Source organism: Lissotriton vulgaris, chromosome 2_1 (genome assembly GCF_964263255.1).
Source record: "Lissotriton vulgaris chromosome 2_1, aLisVul1.2, whole genome shotgun sequence".
Classification (NCBI taxonomy): domain Eukaryota; kingdom Metazoa; phylum Chordata; class Amphibia; order Caudata; family Salamandridae; genus Lissotriton; species Lissotriton vulgaris.
The window spans coordinates 1447203601-1447225794 of record NC_141687.1 but is presented as its reverse complement, the minus strand read 5'-3'; the positions used below and the strand labels follow the sequence as shown (position 1 = coordinate 1447225794).

General features: G+C 42.0%; 1 protein-coding gene across 3 annotated transcripts in view; it reads right to left on the bottom strand.

The window, feature by feature from the left end:
- ZRANB3 (zinc finger RANBP2-type containing 3) overlaps positions 1 to 22194 on the bottom strand; it is an 881708-nt gene that overhangs the window by 485564 nt on the left and 373950 nt on the right. For all 3 annotated transcript variants that reach the window (XM_086957301.1, XM_086957303.1, XM_086957302.1), the window contains one exon: positions 5612 to 5783. In XM_086957301.1, coding sequence (XP_086813427.1) covers positions 5612 to 5783 — 172 coding nt within the window. The remainder of the gene's footprint in view (positions 1 to 5611; positions 5784 to 22194) is intronic.

Here is a 22194-nt window from a genome sequence, read left to right as displayed (position 1 = left end):
TTTAATTAATGCAAACTCGGGCAATTAATGTGTATAAATAACATGTAGGCCTAAAACAAGATGCTACATTTATGAAGGCAAATGGGGGCACTTAGCTTCCATAGCTGCACATGTCAAGTTAGAAATGCTTTAGGGTGCAGTTTTACTTTTCATTTTTTCCTAACCTTAGGTTAACAGTGGAGAAGTGTGGCTCACTGGTTAGAGAAGGCAGACCCTGAAGCAGAGGTCAGATCTGGGACCAGGGTTCAATTCCCGACGCGGCAGGGTCTTGAGCTCAAATGTCCACGGACTCGATAATTCTCGCTTCGGTGCCTGACCTAATCATGGGTTCACACTCTGCAACCCTGGGCATTAAGCTTGCTTAATCTCCACAATGGCCCCCCGTGGCGGGATGCCTGGCTTTCACCTTGGGGATGCCCTGTAGGAGCTATCTCACAGGGAAAAGCCAGGACGGGTTCCCAAGGCAAGCGCCGAGATACCTTCCCAGGTGATTCGAGCGCTATATAAGAACATACAAAAAAAAAAACATTCTTGGCAATATGAATAAGTGAAGAGTTCAATGATAAAATGTGTTGAGACTTCAAAATCCAGTAGAAAGGATAGTTTTTGACTTTCTCATAGAGGCCTAAACCATAAAATACAGTAGAAATGTAGTTAAAATGTAAGTTAAATGTTTAATTAGGAATAAGATGTGCAAGATAGAATATGTGAGAAAGAGATGACTTCGTTTTTGGAATGACAAACCTAACCGTGAACTGTTTTGACTACTAGAAGAGAGAGGAATGGGAACCAAACCACGACTTGTGCAATGTTTTTAGTAATGTACACATGCAATACTTAATATTTGTAAGCCTTTGTTTCAAGACAGTGTAAATGGTGCACGATATCCATTCCCATGAAGACATTGCGCCCTGAATGGCAGAACAGTTTTTGCTGTACATTTGTTGTAGAGATCAAATTGTTCTATTAGTGCGAGTTCCTAGGCTAGATACAGGCATCCTCTCCACACACAAACACTTTAGAGCAGGTGTCTCCAACATGTCGATCACGAGCTGGCCGTACCTCTCAGACACCTTCAGAGTACCTCACAGCCTTGAGTTAATTTTTAAATAAGCCCATGGTCACATTTTTCTTTTAAAGTAAAAGGAAGGCTATGTTTACTTTACATTATTGCCATCAGGCTGTAGATAGCAGAGCCTGATAATGGCCAATGCTCAGTAAGAATTATGGGCCAGGCTGGGGCACAGAGGTGAAGAACTGAAGTATCTAACTCTTAATGTCCTTGTACACTCAATATTGGAGTGTGAGAACAAAACAAAGTTTCTGAATGCTTTTAAATGGGAGAAAATTCAAATGAAAAGTTACTTTAATGATTAACTCTTCATTAAAAAGTTTTACCATTCCGAAATCTCACATTTACATGCAGCAGGCCTTTTGCCCCCAGTGGCCAGTAGACACTGTGTCATATTTATAAATGAAAATTAGTCTTTTTTTTTTCAAATGGGAGAAATTTAAAGGGAAGAAAACATTTTCTATAAAGTCTTAATGTCTTTCATCACTTTGAATTAAGTCAATTACATCTTAATGTTTTATGAAGTATGTTTCTTCACTAAAAATTCATTTAAACACATATATTTTTGTAGAAAAAATATGGCACCATGTCTACAGGCCACTGGGAGCAAGAAACCATATAAACAAAGTTCACTCTTCAGTTTATTTTTTTCAACGCAGTGCCATATTTATAAGTACAAAATACAGCATTATTTTAAGTGAGAGAAATGAAAAGGGCAGAAAATCTTTCCAAATTCTGAACATTTTTGCCGAACATTTTTTTGCACTTTAAATTTCTCCCATTTGTGTTATACATGTAACAGTGCCACATTTGGCAAAATGTGTGTCCGATGTCACAAGTACATACAACAGAGTCTCTCAGTCACCCATACACACTTATCCTATTTATACACACACATGTTCATAAATCCCCAAATACCACACTCTCATTGACACACATGGAATCCCTCTCATAGTGCCTCTAATCAAAGAATTGTGTTCAAACGATAGTATCTGGTTCTATAGTTGTTAGGCTTAAAGTCAATTAAACTGGGTGTAAGGGCGTCTGGTAACAACGCGCAAGATGCTTGGCCTTCAGTAGTGCACAATGATTTTCACTGATCTGAAGTAGCTTTCACTGCAGAAAAGGCTGGTGTTCCCTGCTGTAGAGGCTTCAAGCATCTAAGACACAGATGCTCTACGCTCTGAAGCTTTATGCTTTGAGCATGATCTACGCTATATTTCTGAGACGTCACTGAATTTCTGAACTTCTCTTCATGGGAAGTACTGATTGAATTGCTTAAAGCTTTATACTTTCACCTCTCGATTTCAAACTTTATGGATTTAAGATACTTTTCTTGTCTTAATGTTTAGAATAGGGACTCTACTTATATGGAACTTGCTTATGCAATTGTTCTGTATTGTAATTCTGATGAATTTATTACTTATTGATGACCTGTAAATAAATATTTACTAAAAGAGATTAATAAACTCCTTTAACTCAAAACAAAATCTCATAATTTGACTCCCAATAATTGATGTTTAACTGTGATTTGTAATTAAAATGTTGATTTACAGCTACTGATTAATTCTTTACCTACGGCAAAGATCAGTAGACTTAGGGTCAGTAAGAGGAGGGTCTTTATTTCCAGGCATTCTGAGCCGCAAATTCTGAATCGTAAAACAAAGATGTATTAACCCCTTCGATGCTCATGACGGAACGGTTCCGTCATGAGGCACAGTGGAGCTGTGCTGATGACGGTAACGTTCCGTCATGACCACACCCATTATCATTGACCTTCAGCACCGGAGGGGAATATGTCTAGCAGCGATGAGGTTAAGGTAATGTGCTCCACCACTGGTAGCCATGCAGTCAATACTGATTGCACAGTCATAGAATTTAGTCTGGGGCTATGTACTGGCAAGTCTTAAAATGTCAGCCAGTTGAAGAAAACGATCACTTGGAAAATGAAGTCAACAGTGCCTAAATCTTACTCCAATTATTAACTTCTAAAATATCCAGTCTATTTCAAAGCAGCACAACTGCTGAGCCTTGTGGAATGGTACCAACTGGAATCAAGCAAGCCCTGGCTGTTCCAAGATCAGGCGGTAGCCGGTATGCCACTACAAGGAATCCCCTTTCTTCCGCGACGACACAGGCCTCCCAACCTTTACGCATCCCAGATCACCAGCACGGTCATGGAGGTGCGGGACCGAGTAGCTACCAAACATGAATTGACGACCTTTCCCTCCCCAATGACACCCCTATTTGCTAACCCCAATTTCACCCCCGGTCTCGACCCGAAAGCATTTGTGAACTGGCGACGCACCCCCTGCAAAGAACTGGGGCATCTTTTCGACCTAGAAGGCATCCTATCTTTCCAACAACTGAAGGATGCCTACGCTATCACAGTGAGAGATAGGTTAGCCTACCTGCAGGTGCGACACTGGGCCCTCCAACCCGATGTAAAATCAGGAGCCCACCGATACCTCACACCGTATGAGAAGTGGCTAGTCACCCGTACCTCTGAGAAGAAACTAATCTCTGATCTATATCAGCACCTCCTTCTTACAAACACACACACATACAACGCGGGAAGATGTCGGTGGGAGCGGGAACTAGGCAGGGCCCTCACACACAAGGAGTGGAGCGGGATCTATCACAGGGCACGACATTCCGCATACCACTCTGGTCTTACCGAGACCCTCACCAAGGTAGCAACATATTGGTACCACACTCCAGAACGCTTACACCAGGCGAACCCCCAGATCAGCGACCGCTGTTGGAGAGGATGTGGGGAATTAGGCCCATTGGAACATTTGCTTTGGAGCTGTCAACATATACGGGAATACTGGGACTCGATTATAGATGAGGTAGACTCTCACCTAGACACTCAATTGCCCCGATACCCCGCCTACATCCTGCTGGGACTTCCCAATGCCCTGATGTACCCACTGAGATCCCACAGGGGCCGTCTCATAGCTATTGCCCTAGGGGCAGCTACCCAAAACATTGTGGCACATTGGAGATCACCACAATGCCCCCCGCACACAAGCTGGTTGCACAGGTTATGGATGATGCTTGGAATGGAAAAACTGTCGCTGGTACAAGCCGGGAGGGGAGAGGAATCTCCAGAGTTGTGGTGCCCCTTCCTAACATTGCTCAATCAATCAATCAATCAATCAAAGACATTTATAGAGCGCACTACCTACCCGTAGGGTCTCAAGGCACTTAGGGGGGGGGGGGGGGGGCGTTACTGCTCGAACAGCCAGGTCTTGAGCTTCTTCCTGAAGGAGAGGTGGTCTTGGGTCAGGCGCAGGTCGGCCGGGAGGGAGTTCCAGGTCTTGGCGGCCAGGTAGGAGAAGGACCTTCCTCCTGTTGTGGCTCTGCGGATGCGTGGAACGGCGGCGAGGGCGTGGCTGGCAGATCGGAGGTGGCGTTGGGAGCGTCACAAGTGAATTTCGTGAGTTGAGCTGCCCCAGATACCTACGTCTCCTACAACTGGCAGATACGCCAATTCCAGACCCACAGCCCTCGAAGAAAACACGAACAGGGCTAAAAATAAACGCTCCTTTGCTTCCCCAAACAGATTATTATGAAGCAGATTTTTTCTTTGGTGGACAGAGGGGGGTGGGAGGGGGGAGGGAGTGGGTGTTAAGTTCCAAGGCACTTCAACAGATTTATGTCATTGCATCGGCCCTGTGGGCACTATGTTCGCTCTTTGTTAACGCATGGTCACCAAGCAAGACTCGTATGTCTGACATCGCAATGCCTTCTTGTTTTTTTTCTCTTGAAAATTCAATAAAAGATTTAAACCATAAAATATCCAGTCTGGTAACCAAGGCCAGTGCACATATGGAAAGTCAGTCAAGTTGTCTATAGACATTACTTGTCTCGGCAACCTCCTGTGACACTCACATCTATTATCTGTCAAGGAATGTCGCTATGTCACCAATTACTATTTAGGTTTGAACAGCAGGATCAGATTTTGCACCAACTAAGTAGGATAACACACTGTGCTCCACTGTGAACAAGAAATACTCGACAAAGAATGCAAAAGGAACACAGGGCCCTGAATCTGTGCCACATACTGTTAGAAAAATGTAATGGTAAAACTGAACCTGGATAATATGGACATAAATAGAAAGTCAAGGTGTAAACTGTATACTGTGTTCCAGTGACCGCGTAAATATTTTATGCTTTATTTAGTCTTACATTGTATCAGGAAGACTTAATAAAATAAATCTTTGTAAAAGTTAATTTGATGAGTTCATGTGACCAGAAACACCATGTTCTGGTAATGTACTTTTTTTTTTCTAAATCTTTTTTAGGTACGTTGGGCCAATTGGTTTAGTTGACGTAAATCGGAATACAACACCCAGAACACAATATGGTGTTAAGGGTATGCTCAGGACTGTTAAAATGTGTCCTGTAGACCTGGAGTCATCTGAGGGCCTTATACTAGACTAGTGCTTTAAACCTTAACTGCATAAATTATTAGAACACCCTTACTGTATATGTAGGACACCAGGACAGGCAATTCCTTTTTACATAACCTACCTTAGCAACATCTTTAGGAAGATCAAATGGAATTCGCTGCCTGATTTTTGGAGGAAGCTGGGTTAAAACATCTTGTTTCAATCGTCTGATCATTATCCTGTTTAATCGCTGATGTAATTCATCTAAATTTGAAGCCCCTTTGCAGTCCCACTGAGTTCTTCTGCCAAAATGTCTGAAACACAATAAAAACAGGCAAAGCGTTTAAACTCATACGCAACACTATCTATTGCCTATCTATTGCCGCTAAAAACCTTCTGTCATTTACAATATATGAAATGCTGTTCTATATTATCTTGCTCATAATTACTCGCAAAAATGCTTTTTCTGCAAAGGTGTACAGGAAAGAAATGAATCCAGTTTCTATAAGGCACACAACTTTCTATTCTAGTGGACATTGGTTGCAGCGTTCTATATTACTGCTAGTTACAGACATCTTGGGTCATTCCTTCCTTAGCAAAGTCATATCAGACATATAATTAGGAGTGGTTGAAATACTCCGTTCCACCTACAGAATTTTCTGAATTTTGGTGACTCCGTGTTGCGCTTGTAACGCAGAGTTCTGGACAAATTCTGGCAATCGCCCTGTGCCAGAATTTTTTTATTGTACGCACGCCAAAACGATGAGTTGACAAGCACAAGCGATTTTTGGTCGCTGGGAGGTTATCTTGCAAGATTTTTCCAACGCTGGTGGTTGCGACCATTCACGGTAGGAATGCTGCTGTTCGAGCAGAAAATCTACTCGAGCAGAAGCAAAATCAACTTGGCAGTTTTGGTGCTGATTTTTCAGTGCAGAACTTGCTACCGCCACTAAATCACAGCACAAGCAGCGCAACGTTTTGCTCCCTTTGGAAAAACTCTGCAGAATCAAAAGGAGGATTTCTTAACTGTAATTCTGCAGTCAAATTAAACGAGTTCTGCCCACCCCTACAAATAATGTAAAATCGTTAAACCAGTATGATCTAACTGCCCTTATGCTACACAAATCACTGCAAATATTTAAACTGGACAGCCTATATGTCAAGTACATAAATAGTTAGTTCTCCTCACAATGATCTTTTTAACAAAAAAAATGTTCATGAATAATCTACATATGAAAAATGGATAGGGTGCTTCGTGAGGAGTGGGAAGCAGTGAAGCCAAGAGTAACATGAAGAGCACATACGCAATATTTGAGATATATGTAACTATCCCCATCTCTACCACATCCTTGCTGGCTCACACATCTTCAGTAAGTACCATAATGGTTCTAGGACATCATAATGGTGGATGCAGAGGCAAATGTCTAAGGTGATGTTAAATTAAGAGATTTCTGTCACCTAATATCAATACTAAGGGCCTGGAATTTGACGGACACCATTCTGAAAGATTATCGTCAGTCAAACTTAGAGATGATTGTCAGCCCAGCCGTCATTTCTATATATTGAAAGGAGCGGCCAGCATACTACTTCCTATCAATGTACAAAATGTTTGGTGGACGGCTGCTGTTGGTTTTTGACAGCTGTTCACCAAACTGTTTAAGAGTTTTTGTTTTTAAGAAACAACCCGCCTAAGTGGGAAATTACAGGTCCAGCATAAGTAGGATGGACGGTAGAATGTCCTCTCCCCAATGGCCCCTACTCGGTCTTAGGAAGTTTTAAGTTAACAGAGTCAAAGGGAGATTCAACAACAAAAAACTTAAGGTCTGTTAGTCTCTAAATGAGGCAGGCAGTCCCAGGATTTGACATATAGAGTACTCCATCATGTTTGCAATGTAGTACACTGTCCATTGAACTCTAAGGGCCCTATGAATCTATCAGTATTTGTGAAAACCTAACTGCTAAGAAGTGGAGCCCTGTACATTAATGAAGTGTGGTTGAGAAATTATACATCATTGGTAACACGAAGTGAGGATTTAGACATTTCACATAAGGGCATTTTCAGGCACAAGGAGAAAAAGTGATCTGCCCAGAATCACACGATTTTTAGTCAAGCACTAAACCCTGATTAAAGGCTGATGCACATATCCTCAGCAGAGGACGTTTTTCGATAGAAGTACTTCCAGAAGTCCAAAAAACAACAGGGATCTGCAGATAGCTTCTGCGTGGCAGCGTATTAAATATAGAAAGTTCAGACCATGCCAGTCAGTATCCAGAAATACAATCCTTTTCAAAATAGATTTACATTGACATTCAGTGGTGTAAACTCTATCAGAAAAAATAGCTCTAGGTGTTACTGGATAACTACAAGAAGTATACTTTAATCATTACTTTTTCACAGTGGAGTGGTGATTCTTTTGCGTCTGTGAAAGAATAGCCTTTTTCAAATGTAACATTCTTAAATTTAGATGGGATGCGGAGGGTGGAACCTTGCCAAAGTGGCCTTTGCCTTTTTCCCAGAACCTGATCCTCAAGGTCCTCACTTCCAAGCACCCCCGACTGCGCGCCCAGGTGCTCAACAGGATCTAGGGCCTTTAAGAGTCATCTATATTTATCCTTTACCAAAAATCCTCAGTCTCACAATTTTATTTGGAACTCAGACCTTAGGTTGATTTTGAGGAACAACTATCCAGGGTTAGCAGTAACCAATGCAGGACCAGTGATTTCTCCTATATCGCCACAAGCCGACATAGGGGCGTGGTAAATCAAATCTTTGACGTACTCCTGTCCTGTTCCCAGGTGGAACCATATATTAGGTCTCCTGATGCACCTCAATGTACATTATAACATAGTTAAGTGGTTAAGTGGGTAATTGGTGAACCAGTGTACGCTGTTGCTCCTGTTTGGACGTTTTCTGTTACCAAGGCCTATCCATGGCTCTTCCTCTGCTTCTCCTGGGTGGACCTAGCAAGCAAAGTCTGTCAGTTTCAGCCACTTCAGAGGGGCCCTAGAAAGTAACCTGGCACTGCAGAATCCATTATTATTGTGCATGCAGACATTCAGCCTTAGTCTCATGACTTGTGACCTATCACCCATATAGCAGTCTTGGATAGAAGCTAAAGAGCACCATCTATGGCTGCACCCTCTCCTATGTACATTGATACTTCATGCCCTGAACTGATAGAGTCCTCAATATTTTAAATGGATGCCTGTATGAAGTGCATCACGCACAGCTATTTTCAACGCATCATTTATTCTTGTCTCTTGCAATAAGTGAACGCTCACACGTCCATCTCATTCCCTACCAGGGAGACACTGTAGACATTTACTCTGCATCCTCCTGTCTTATGGAATTTTATGGATATTATTTCATGCTAGCCGGGATACAGTGCACAATGTAGACTGCCTGACATCATGTACAAAGATTAGTTGCATTCTTCCAATGCCTCTAGGTCGACTTACTCATCTCCTGGGTGAATAAACAGGCCTCTACTACGAGTGCCTGTATCTACTACATATCGCAGCCAGCTCCAGTCACCTCAATGGGCAATTCTATAGAGACCAGCATAGTCAGGCATAATCCGCAAAATCAACACTATATTAATACATACTGCAGGAACTCTGTCTCTCACACCTCTTCATAAAATTGTATGCCCAGGAGCAGTGAACTAAAACAAGAGCAACACTCCAGCCACTCAGGCACAAATCCAAAATGTTACTCTTAGCGGCCATCGTAAAACTAACAACACTCTGGCACCCAAGCACTCCCCCGTTGTGTAGCGTGCCTTCTATCTGCTAACATTCATTGGTGTCTCATCATGGTAAGATGAGCTATACGAATACAGTACAATACAATACAATGCAACAATCTTGCACCAAGGATTCATGTAGAATTCATAGTTTTGATGTTCTGGTGAAAAAAACTCTACGCCAAGCAAGTTGAATGTACATCATGTGATGAGACAGTAGGCACGGCGAAAACTGGTTTGCATTTATTTGAGACTTTCATACTGAGGAAGCATTGATAATTAAACATTCGCTCTTTAAGTAATAACAATGTACACAACGGTTTCCTACGTAAAAACTGTTTAAGAAGAAGAGAAAGGTTAGGAGCCAGAAAAAGTTCTTTAGGGGAGAAAACTATAAAAATTATGTAATTTTAGATTTTGTACAGTACAGTTATTTTAAGAAGTTGTAAAGAGAACCGGTGAGGAGGAGCATAACAAATAGTAACAAGAAAACAACAGGGGAATAGAGGTGGACAAACAGGTTAGTTGAGGTACAGTTGGAACAGGTGTATTTTTAGTAACTACCTAAAGTTGAGCAAATCGTTTTGTGTTTTGATGCAAGGTGGAGGAGAGTTCCAAAGGCTATGTGGAAATATGAAATCTCTAAATACCGCATCCATTTTGTATTTAGCCTCCATTTTTGTATTGCCATCACCCAGGCCTAACTTCTCGAGTAATCACTCAGCACTCCCTGTCCCCGAAAACACATGCAACGCCTGCTTAACAAGTAAACCATTCATTGTTGATTCTGCTCGATAGGAACAATCCTTATACCAAGGGGATTGTGTGAACTACTGACCTGCCTTATGGCCCATGTTTGAGGTAGAGTTCGTTTATCCTTGTGCATTGTGACTCATGTTTGTGGTTAAGCCTGTCTGTCCTTGTGGTGGGTGGTCTAAGTCACTAAACATGTTCATGATTTCCTATGTTGCAAAAGATGTTGCACAAGTGAAGAACTGAAGCACGTGATGATCACGCCGCACTTTAGCAAACAAGGAATTAACTGACTGACTGGTTCAGTTTGTTTAAATGTGGGTTGGATATGGGTGTGTCTATTGCTTTAAAAGATTGTACGCTGTTGATTCAAGCAGCAGCCTCCCGAGAACTTATTTGTATTTTCCTTGGGACCATTGTTCATGGCTGCAGCCAAATAAATACTTGCTCTTCCTCACGAGTAGAGTGTTCTGTGTCTCTGTGTACCTGGACAGGTGAACTCGAAGATTTCAGGCGTGCCCTGAGCCACTGGGCCATTAAAAGGTCGTTTCTTCAATTGGCGTCCCTGGGTGGGCGTCTTCAGTGGTTGCGGTCAAGCCGGAGGTTGGTGAGAGGTCTCGTGAACAAACTCTGAAGGAAGCGCACCATCTAATAGACCCCTGCATGTCTTTATGGACCCGAGGTTTTTGTAGCGCTACTTCTCCTTCTCGAAGGCTGCCTGACTGATGCCATGACTGACGCCCTATCTTGGTCGCATTGGTTGGTTGAGAGAGCGAGACAGTAGACGGACCTCTACCGGTGAGAAGAGAATTGGGTCAGGTAAGAGTGGGTAGCTCCCACTTGTCTGGGTTAGTCTTAGATGGTTTATTTGTTCGCATTTTGCAAAAGGCGAAAACAAGGGGTAAGTACTTGGATTGAGAAGTACATCATTCATTTTACCTCTTGATGTTTGTTTTTCGAACCAGAGATTTTTATAGATGCCTGGTTTTAGCAAATTTCGTCAGTGGTGCTGTTGCACTTGTTCAAGGGACTCCCGACTGGAAGACACTTGTCCAGTGCCTACGGTAGGAACTCCAAAATATGAAGTTTATTCAAAGCATGTGACTGGGCCTATCATTTTTATGGACCTTTGGGGAAAATACACTAAGAACAATGGTATTTTACAATGGCCCGGGGATGGTAGTTTCGAGCCGTGTGTGTAGGACAATTTAGAGGAGAGATTATTTAAGAGTAAAGTCCGGCTGGCAATGTTTGATTCATTTCACATATGGTGAAAAGAATCAAACCAAAAAAAAATAGGCAACAGAAAATTCAGAATAAACAAGTTTGTATGTCTATTATACAAAAAGCTCAGAAACATGAGGATGACCAAATTGAGAAAGACATAGAGATAGTAGATAGGAGACATAGAATGGAGATAGATAAGTGTTATCCGGTTTTGCCTACTTCTCCGCCAATAGATGAGGAGAATGAAAAAGACTTTGTGGATGTAGGGAACGTGCACCGCCTTGGCTTTGTCGATAGTTTATACTGTGCTCATGGAAATCACTCCCCTCCTGGAGTGTTCTGAATAAATGCTAACCGGTTGCACACCTATAGGCCCATAGGTGCATCTCCCATGGCACCAGTGTGTTTGCTGTACCAGCTAAAGTTTTGTATCGAAAAAATTCAAATCAGCCGTTATGTCTTTTTAAAGAAAAATTATATTTCACATTGTTTGTAGTTATCACAATGTTTTTTCATTCATCGTTTGTAGCGACATAATCCAATGCATTTCGGTGAATCGGTTCACCTTCGTCAGGGATTTTCTACAAACAAAATAAAACAATATACATTGTAACTTTCCTTAAATAAACAGTATACATTGTAACTTTCCTTAAATAAACAGTAGTTACATTCACATTATGTAAAAACATTTGTTTCTCTCACATTATCTGAGTATTTTAAACTGAATATTTGCCTACCACTCGGGTTAGTGCTAATGTGCGTTCGGTTACCGTGATTTTAATGAATGAATGAAAAAGACCCTTTAATGTCCCTTATGTTGTCTGCTCCACCGCCTTATGTACCAGCTCCTGCTCCTCCGCCAGTGCCTATTATGCCTCCACCCGTGCCTCAACCCTTGATACCAGTAGTGGTCCCAGCTACTTCTGCTGGTCCAATAGTCCCTGTGATATCTCCCGCATCAGCACATGTGTCCACCTCTACTCCTTTATCACAAGCTTCTACTTCACAAACGGTTCGAAGAAAGGAGAGTGGATTCTTTTCAGCATTTCCCCCCATATTAGATAAAGTCCGAAATTCCCCAATCATGAAGAGAACTCTTCAGAGTCAGAATCGCTTTGATTCCTAAGAAGAAACAATGCTTCGAGCTCAAGCTCGAAAATGGATGACGAATGAAAATATGTATGGGTCATCCGATATCCAAACTGTGACTTCACAATGGCCCTCATCTACCCAGCGTTATGTTTTTGACCTCATGTGTGAAATATTAATTCAAATGTGGGAGAGTGAAGTTGAGGATGGTCCACCTAGGGAATTAATGGAATTACGAATGGAAGTAGCCTCTGGAGCAGTAGTAGGACAGGATTATCAAGATGCAGTAGCAAATTGAATAACATTTCGAGATGTTCTGTTTTGTAGAAATAAGGAAGCAAGGGGGTTTGATACATTAGGTAGAACATACCTTATGCGAGAGGTACAACCAGTATGGCGTGATGCTGTAGGAGGAGCTAAACCTGTGGCTGCTCATTTCTAGCAAGTTTGGGTACATGTCCCATGGAAGAGATCAGAGGTTATTGCATTAAAACAAGTATTACCTGATCCACGTAAAAACCCAGCAGGTTACTATGAAGAATAAACACAGTCATTATCCTCTTGGACTTTAAGATTATCCAATATAGATATGTTGATGGGCCAAGTAGTCCCATCTGAAATATGGAATAAGATTCGTAGGGAAGATCATGCAGCCGAGTTAGGTGGTAACTGGGCTGCAATTTTACAAGCAGACCAAAGACAAGTGGCTGGAGCTAAACCAGAACCAATGATAGCAGAATTGCCTGACAGAATAGTAACACTTATGAAAACTTTAACAGATCTACGGGTCACTCAGGGTGTATTTTATTTATTTATTTAAAGATTTGTAGAGCGCCTGGTGACCCGGAGGCATCCCCGCGCTTTAAACCTGTAAGGTTGGCTGAGAGGGCAGAGGGGGATGAAAACCTTTTTATTTGGGGAAAAGCAGAGTTTTGAGCTGCTTGCGAAAGCGCAGGTAGCAGGGTTCCAAACGCAAACTACGGGGGAGCAAGTTCCAGCAGGTGGCTGCCTTTACTGAGAAGCGACGACCTCCGGTACGTGCCCTCCTAAACTTGGGGATATTAGACAGTCGCTCATTGTCCGAGCGCAGAGATCTCGAGGCTTTGTACGGGGTAACCATGTCTCCCAGGATCGAGGGGCCTTGACCATTGAGGAGCTTGTGCGCGATGCACATATCCTTGAACTCGATCCTCTCTCGCACTGGCAGCAAGTGGAGTGCCTTAAGTGCTGGTCTGGCGGAGGATCTGGAGGGAAGGCCCATCAGCATCCGAGCAGCTGCATTTTGGGTTCGTTGCAGCTTGCCCAGAGTAGCTTCAGGGGCTTCTAAATAGACAGCATTGCTGTAATCCAGTCGTGCAAGAACCAGTCCTTGAACCAGGAGTTTCCTGGAAAGAGGGGGGAGCATAGGAAGGATCTTGCGGACTGACCTCATAAGTCCGAAACAGGTTCCGGCTGTTTTGGTAGCCTGGGTTTTCATGGATAGGTCTGGTTCAAGCCAGACCCCCAGACTCTTAATTTCTTTTCTGGGGGCGGGCTATTTATTTCTCAAGGGATCTAGCCTGGGAATTCCTACAGGTTCGTAGAGATGACAAGGGCAGGTGGATATGGGTGGTGGCAAAATTGCAAGATACAATTATAAATTTTGTGAATTACTATGGCCCCATCCTTGATGATATTTCCGGGTTGTCAGAAATGTTTGCATCTTTAAGGGGAGTCCCAGGACAGATAATTCTAGGAGGAGATTTTATCGCGTACACTAGTGCTAAGGCAAACAAAACAAAGTTAAAAATAGCCAAGCTTCAGTCAGACGTAGAGAGGGAATATACTTTGCAGCTCCAACATCATTCGAGCAAATTAGAGCAGGCTAAAACTCTTCTTCGTGATTTTTTTATTGTGGAAGAGACTAATAGCTCAAAAGCCTTCCAACAAAAGGTCTACGAAGACAGCCAGTTGGTGGAAAAATTACTAGCTAACTCCACAAGAAAAAGTCAGGAGTCATCTCTGATAGTGAAAATCCGTGATCCTCAGAGTGGGTTGGAGGAGTAGGATAGAGACAAGATCTCTAGGTGTTCCTGGATCATTTTGAAAAAATCTACTCTACAGAATATCAGGTAGAGGAAGTAATGATCCAGGACTATTTTGCAAATATAGAAATCCACAAAATCTCGGAAAACCAGGTCAACCAAATCAGTCTTGAAATAAATATCCCTGAAATACAAGATTGTATAAAGGCAACCTCAGGGGGAAAGGCTTCCGTCCAGGACGGATTCCCAATTGAGTTTTATACGGTTTTTATTTAAAGATTTAGCAACTCCCTTGAAAAAGTTCTATAATTATGCTAGGTTAGGTGGGCACGTCCCTGCTGAGTTTAAGGAATCTACAATTATATGTTATATTAAAAAAGATAAAAATCAATATGATGTTAATTCCTATAGGCCAATTAGCCTATTAAATTCGGATTATAAAATCCTTATGAAAATATGGGCTGAAATATTTGTCCTCACTGCCCAGGAGGTTATCCACCAAGACCAGTCTGGGTTTATCGCAGGACGTTATATGGCAGCAAACACCGAGTTCTTAATCCAGGCATTGGACTATTTTAATATAAATTTGATCTCAGCCTGCATATTAATGATGGATGCAGAAAAAGCGTTTGACTTGGTGAATTGGGCAGCACTATTCTACTCTCTCGGTCAATTTGGTTTTCCGGCCTCAATTATCAAGATGCTTCATAACATCTATGAGGGAGCATCGGCCCAAGTAATAATCAATGCAAAACAGGCTGGGAGGATCAAGGTAAATAGGGGTACAAGGCAGGGCTGCCCGTTGTCCCCGTTGCTTTTTATTTTTTTTATCGAGCCTCTAGTAGTAAAGATTAGGGACAACGTGGCTATTCAGCCCCCTATCATCTGTATGTCTAATTTAAAGTTGTTTGGCGATGATATTATTTTATATTTAATACCTAAAAAAGAAAATATTGAAGACCTAATGAGAGAGTTTAACAACTATGAAAAGATAGGGGGATATAAAGCAAATCCTAAAAAACCTGAGGTCCTTGTATTAAACACTGATCTACATTTTCTACCTGTTGATTTGCAGGCCCAAGCTGCAAGGAGCAACCCAATTAGATACCTGGGCATATTCGTGACCACCGAATATGATATGCTTTTTTCTATGAATTACATTAGAATGAAGAACAAAATTCGGAACCTTTTAGATCAATGGCTCCTTCTCCCATTATCAGTTATAGGTAGGGTATCATTGATTAAGATGTCGGTGCTGCCCTTGCTCATATTTCTGTTCAGTAACGTTCCCATTAAAATTAATTTAGCTTTTTTTAAAGAACTCAAAACAATGCTGAGAGGTTTTATATGGGGCAATAAAGCCTCGAGAGTTAAACTTCCAGCATTAAAACTTCCAGCTGAACAAGGAGGTTTAGCCCTACCCCATTTAAGGACCTATTATGAAGCCGCATTTTTTGATATATCGGCAGGATTATTGAGGAGTAATCAGTTAAGAGATCATTTTTTTTCTTACAAGAATGTTACAAGAGGCAGGTTCCCAGATTCCAGTTTTTTTTAAATTGCAAAGCTCCCAAAAGGTCAAGATATAAGACGCTAAGAGAATATGCCTCAAGAATGTCGCTCCTCTTCAAAAAACATGGTACTGATGGCTCTCATTATTTAAGTTTATTTGAATGTACTCAAATAGGCCTCCCACTAAGTTTGAATCATATTAAAAACTGGGAACTTTGTGGGCTCCATGAGTTGAGACATATGGTAGTCCAAAACAGGGTAATTAGTTGGCAGGAGGTAGTGGCTAGAACTAATGGTCCATTGCGCCCAACCTTTTTTGAATATATGCAGATTTTCAATTTGATTAGAAATGAGATAAGTGGCCTGCTTAATGCTCCTAATGCTATACTAACAGCCCTGTATGGTGGAAAGAACAAAGGTATCGGATATTGGTACAAGATGCTTCATTGCTCAGGTCAAAATGTATTAGTAGACAGACATCTTGAGAAAATAAATCTCTCTACTCAATGCAACTTTTCCACAAAGGATTGGGAGGTCATTTGTCAGTTGGGAAATAAATCTTTACGAGCTGCCAACTATAAAAGGATGTCTTTTCTATCTCGTTGGTTAGCATATTATACACCGGAGGCTTTGGAACAGATGTGTCCTGAAGTTGAGAATAAATGCTTCAGATGTATGGCTAGTAGCCAGGGAGGATGGCATCATATTTTTTTTAGTTGCCGGCAGTTAGAAACTTTCTGGAAGGGAATATTTGCCGATATCGAACAGGCTATTGGGAAATCTTTTCTACCAGCAGCAGAAGTAGCCCTGTTCGGTATATGCAAAGATAGGAGCGGGCTTAATAAAGCAAAAGAAGAATTTATATTTATATCTTGTGCAGTTGCTCGTTCCTCAATACTTCAAAATTGGAAGTCCAGCGAGATCCCATCACATATAAATTGGTTTAATAAAATGAGGAGAACATGTTTTTTTGAAAAGGTTTATGCTGGCAGAGTGGGAGCCATTGGGAGATTTGAGAGGAACTGGAAATATTTTGAGAATCTAGAAGAAATGAAGGGAGGATGATTTGTGAAGAAAATCGAGAGTAGATGATTTTTAATAATAGCCTTTTCATCTATGAATCTGATAGTTTTGTCTATTGTTCTTTTTCTAGGACATCTGCACTTATTAGCACTTTCTTCTTACATTCGCTTTCACAATGCACTTTTTAAGATGGTACTTTTTTGTACTCTTTGCACTTTTGCACTAGCACTTTATTGCAGTTTTGCACGTTCTTGAAGATGCACTTTATAAATTGCATATTTTGTACATAATGTCTTGGAAATTTCAATGATGTAGTAGGTTGTTTTTTCTATCTCGATGAACCTCCCTTTTATCTTTCTACATCTTTTTATCCTTTTATCTCTTGTTTGTTATTTAGGAAATTTATGGGAAATGTGTTGTTATTGAAATCTAAAGTGTAACATGTTTTGTACCTTTGGTTTACCTATTGCTCTATTCAATAAAAAAATTGTAAAAATAAAAATAAAACTTTAATGCCCACCCAAGCAGTTAATTGGGATAAATTATCCGCTTGTAAACAAAAGAAAGATGAGTCGGTGTCTGATTTCTTTACCCGCTTTGAGGAATCATTTGTTGATCATAGTGGGCAGGATATGGCCGCACCAGGTGGCCAAAGATTATTTGCCTCTAACTTACTGCCGGAATTATCTACTAGACTCAAGATGTCTGAGAGCGCATGGCCTGTGACAACGCCCTCAGGTAATTTGACGATGGTCCAGTATTATGAGAATAGGGATTTGGAGGAGAAAGAGAGCATGGAAAAGAAAAATAAAGATCTTAAAACTAAAGTTCTTTTGCAACAGGCTTATTCTCCACTGGACCAACAGAGGACCCCTTGGAATGCGCCTCAAATTCAGAAACCATATCAGTATCAACGTCAGTGATATAATTTTCCGCGCTCACCACTTGGTCCTAATCAGTGTGCTTACTTTACAGAAGACGGTCATTTTAAAAATAGATGTCCACACTTGGTCAAAAAAGACAATATGGGACTAATTTTCATTTCATTTCATTAACTTTTATTCGATTATCATTTCAATAATCATAAAAAGTACATAGTAAAGAAAGAAAAAAAGACTTTTCACACATGAATAAAAACACAATATTAAGAACATTTTTTAAATGGGTAAAAAGAAGAAATAAGGTTTTGAAATACTATTCAATTCTCGTTTAACTAGAAATGCTACGACGTATTATTAAGACTTCTTTAAGAAAGGTCGATATGAATTTGGCTTCGTGCATTGATTTTAAAGATTGCAAGTATAGATATGCTGCATGCGTTTGTCTGTGACCGCTAATTCGGAGGATCGGAATAATCCATTTTTTCCTAGATGTTTTATAGTATTTACAAAAGAGGACTACGTGGATCGTGGTTTGTCTAGAGGTTCCGTCGCAGGGGCAGTTCAATAGCTTTGAAGACCAGTTTTTCGTTTCAGGGAATGTAACTAAACGAAAGAAAATGGGACTAATGACTAGAGGCCGGGGTGGATATCAGTCTGTGCCACAAGGAAGGGGACGAGGGACGTTGATAAAAAATCGACTACTTTTGCCACAGCCTAACGCCGTGAATTATTTTGATCAACCATTTGGGCAGACAGAAAACTATTATACTGATGATTATCTAGGAGAACAAGGACAAACCTTTGTTTCTCAATAGGATAGCCTAGGACAAAAGTGAGGGAGTTGTGACTATTCCTGTAGATCAAAGTGGCCCTTATGTCAAAGTCACTACATTAGGGGTACGGGAACAATTTCTATTGGACACCGGCGCATCTAAAAGCTCCATTGTTCGCTCCAAGCTCCCCGGGGCACCTTTGTCTGGCGCTACAAATGTTTCAGTAGGATTTTCTGGAACACCTGTACAGAATCCTGTTTCTAGTCCCTTGCCCATATCAGTAGGACCATATCATTTGAAGGCACCTCTTATTCTTACTACTGGCTGTGCTGAGAATTTGTTAGGTCTTGACCTTTTGAAGAGATTGTATGCCACATTTTACTGCTCCCCACAAGGAGTACATTTGACCTTAGGTCAACGAATAGTATCTCCAATATATTTGTCTAGTGATGCCTTGCCATATTTGCTCCAACAGTTGCCTGACTCCCTTTGGGCGCAAGGTCCTAATGATGTCGGAATGTTGCAAATTCGCCCTACTCTATTACATTACAGAGTAATGTTAAATTGCCACGTATTCCTCAATACAAGATATCCAATGAAGGTGAACAGGCTTTGCTTTTAATAATATCTGATTTGATACAGAAGAGTGTTATTGAAGAAACAAGAGGCAATATGTGTAATAGCCCTGTTCTTCCTGTAATTAAGCGTACAGATCCGACAAAGCCTCCTGTTTATCGCTTTGTCATTGACTTACGCGAAATCAATAAATTAGTTTTGCCTCAATTTCCTGTTGTTCCAGACATCACTGCATTACTTACTATGATCCCTCCTACTGCTTCATGGTTCTCTGTTATTGACCTCAGAATGCATTTTTTAGCATTCCGATAGCTGAGGATAGCAGAGATATTTTTGGATTCTCTTTAGGAGGGTGCAGCTTTAGATTTTGTATAGCTACTCAAGGCTATTGTGAGAGTCCCTCTATCTGCAGTCAAGCACTTACATCTCACCTTGATGCAGTAACTTTACCACAAGGTACTGCCCTGCTAAAATATGTGTATGACTTATTAATAACAGCAGATTCAGAGTCATTGTGCAAAGAGGCTACTCTTTTGCTTTTACAACACTTGTTTCAATACAAACATAAGGTCTCTTTGTCTAAATTACAGTATTGTCAACAAGAGGTTACTTATTTGGGTTATCTCTTGTCAAAAGAAGGGCGTAGATTGACTCCTGAAAGAATACAAGCTTTTTCACAAAGCTTGTACCTCCTTTTGGGTGCGTGGCGATCCCACACACCCAAAAGGAGGTGCAAGCTTTCTTAGGCATTACCTCTTATTGTCGCCAGTGGATACCAAATTTTTCCTTGACGGCCAAGCCCTTATTAGCTTTAACACTAAAAGATACACCACACCCTCTCCCTTGGACACCAGAATGTCATTAAAGTTTTTCAGACTTACAGTCCTCCTTATGTTCTGTGCCAGTACTAGGAACCCCTGATTATACCAAACCATTCATATTGTATGTCCACGAGAGAGAAGGTTGTGCATTATCAGTATTGACACAGCATTTTGGCGATAAACAACGCCCATGTGCATACTTTTCAGCAGTTTTAGACCCTGTTGCAAGAGCATTACCAAGCTGTCTGAATGCACTTATGCCCACATGCATCAAACTCCCGTTTTGCGTTTCCAAATTTGCGATTTTTAACGAATCGCAAATAAGGAATCGCAAAATCGGGATGCATTATTGAAAGTGCATAATATTTGCGATTCGGTAAAAATCGCATTTTTACCGAATCGCAAATATTATGCGAATTCAAATTTGCAATTTCGCAATTCCCATTGATTCCTATGGGCCAAAAGGCCCATAGGAATCAATGGTAATTGCGAATTCGCAAATTTGAATTCGCAAATGTTGATGCATTCCATGGGTGCAGAGGGGGGTCCAAAGGACCCCCCCTGCACCCCTGAAATGTATTTTAAAATGGATGTTTCACACACACATGTCCTAAGGACATGTGTGTCTGTAACATGACAGTGTTTAAAATGCAAATTAGAGCATTTTAAACATTTTTCGCAAATTACCACGAGGTTCTACCTCGTGGTAATTTGCACTTGCAATCTTCAAGATCGCAATTTTTTAAAGAATGATGCATTGCATTTAAGGAATCGCAAAATTGCGATTCCTTAAATGCAATCGCATTTTAGAAAATCGCAAAATTAGCGATTTTCAACTAAAACCAATGAGGCATCTCAAAAAGCATTTTTGGAATCGCAAACGTCCGATTTTAAGGAACCGCACCGTTTGAGGCTCCAAAAATGCTTGATGCATGTGGACATTACTGTCATGGTCCCCCATGCTGTAGATATATTATTGAACAAAACTAAAACGAAGCACCTTACTAGTGCTCGTCTTGCAGGTTATGAATTAACATTGCTAGCAAGCCACATCACCATAAAGAGATGTATTACACTGAATGCGCCCTCCTGAAAAAACCCACCGCGGACCCCACGGACCTCAAGAACTTCAAATCCATCTCGCTCCTCCCTTTTCATGCCAAAGTCATTGAGAAGACAGTCAACAAACAACTCTTCGCCTTCCTCGAAACAAACAGAGCCCTCGACCCGTCACAGTCTGGTTTCCGAACAAACCACAGCACCGAGACCGCCCTCATTGCAGCTACTGACGACATCAGGTCAATGCTCAACAACGGAGAAACCACCGCCCTCATCCTCCTGGATCTCTCAGCAGCCTTCGACACGGTATGCCACCACACCCTGATACAACGCCTCAGCATCACCGGAATCCAAGGCGCGGCCCTGGAGTGGATCATCTCGTTCCTCGCCGGAAGAACCCAGAGAGTCCGCCTCTCCCCGTTCCTGTCCGCGGCTACCGAAGTCATCTGCGGCATCCCACAAGGATCCTCACTCAGCCCCACCCTCTTCAACGTCTACATGAGCTCCCTCGCAACCATCGCACGCAAACATCATCTCCTACGCCGACGACACACAGCTGATCCTATCCCTCACCAACGACCCAAACACCGCCAGAACCAGCCCCCAGGAAGGGATGAGAGACGTCGCGGAATGGAGGAAGCTCAGCCGTCTGAAACTGAACTCAGACAAAACGGAAGTCCTCATCATGGGACCATCCCCCTCTGCCTGGGACGACTCCTGATGGCCACCCGCCCTGGGCACCGCCCCCACATCCACAGACCACGCACGCAACCTGGGCTTCATCCTGGACTCCTCTCTCACAATGACCAAGCAAGTCAATGTCGTCCCAGCATCCTGCTTCAACACCCTGCGCATGCTCCGAAAAATCTTCCGATGGATCCCCACCGCAACCAAGAAGACGGTCACCCAGGCCCTTGTCACCAGCCGCCTGGACTACGGAAACACCCTCTACGGCGGAACCACAGCCAAGCTCCAGAAAAGACTACAGCGCACACAGTACGCCTCGGCAAGACTCATCCTGGACATCCCCCGTTACAGCCACATCTCTGCCCATTTGAAAGATCTGCACTGGCTCCCCGTCAGCAAAAGAATCACATTCCGACATCTCACCCACGCACCCAAGACACTCCACAACGCGGGCCCCAGGTACCTCAACAACGACTCACATTCTACACACCAACCCGCCAGCTCCGCTCCGCCGGCCTTGCCCTCGCCACCGTCCCACGAATTCACAAAGCCAC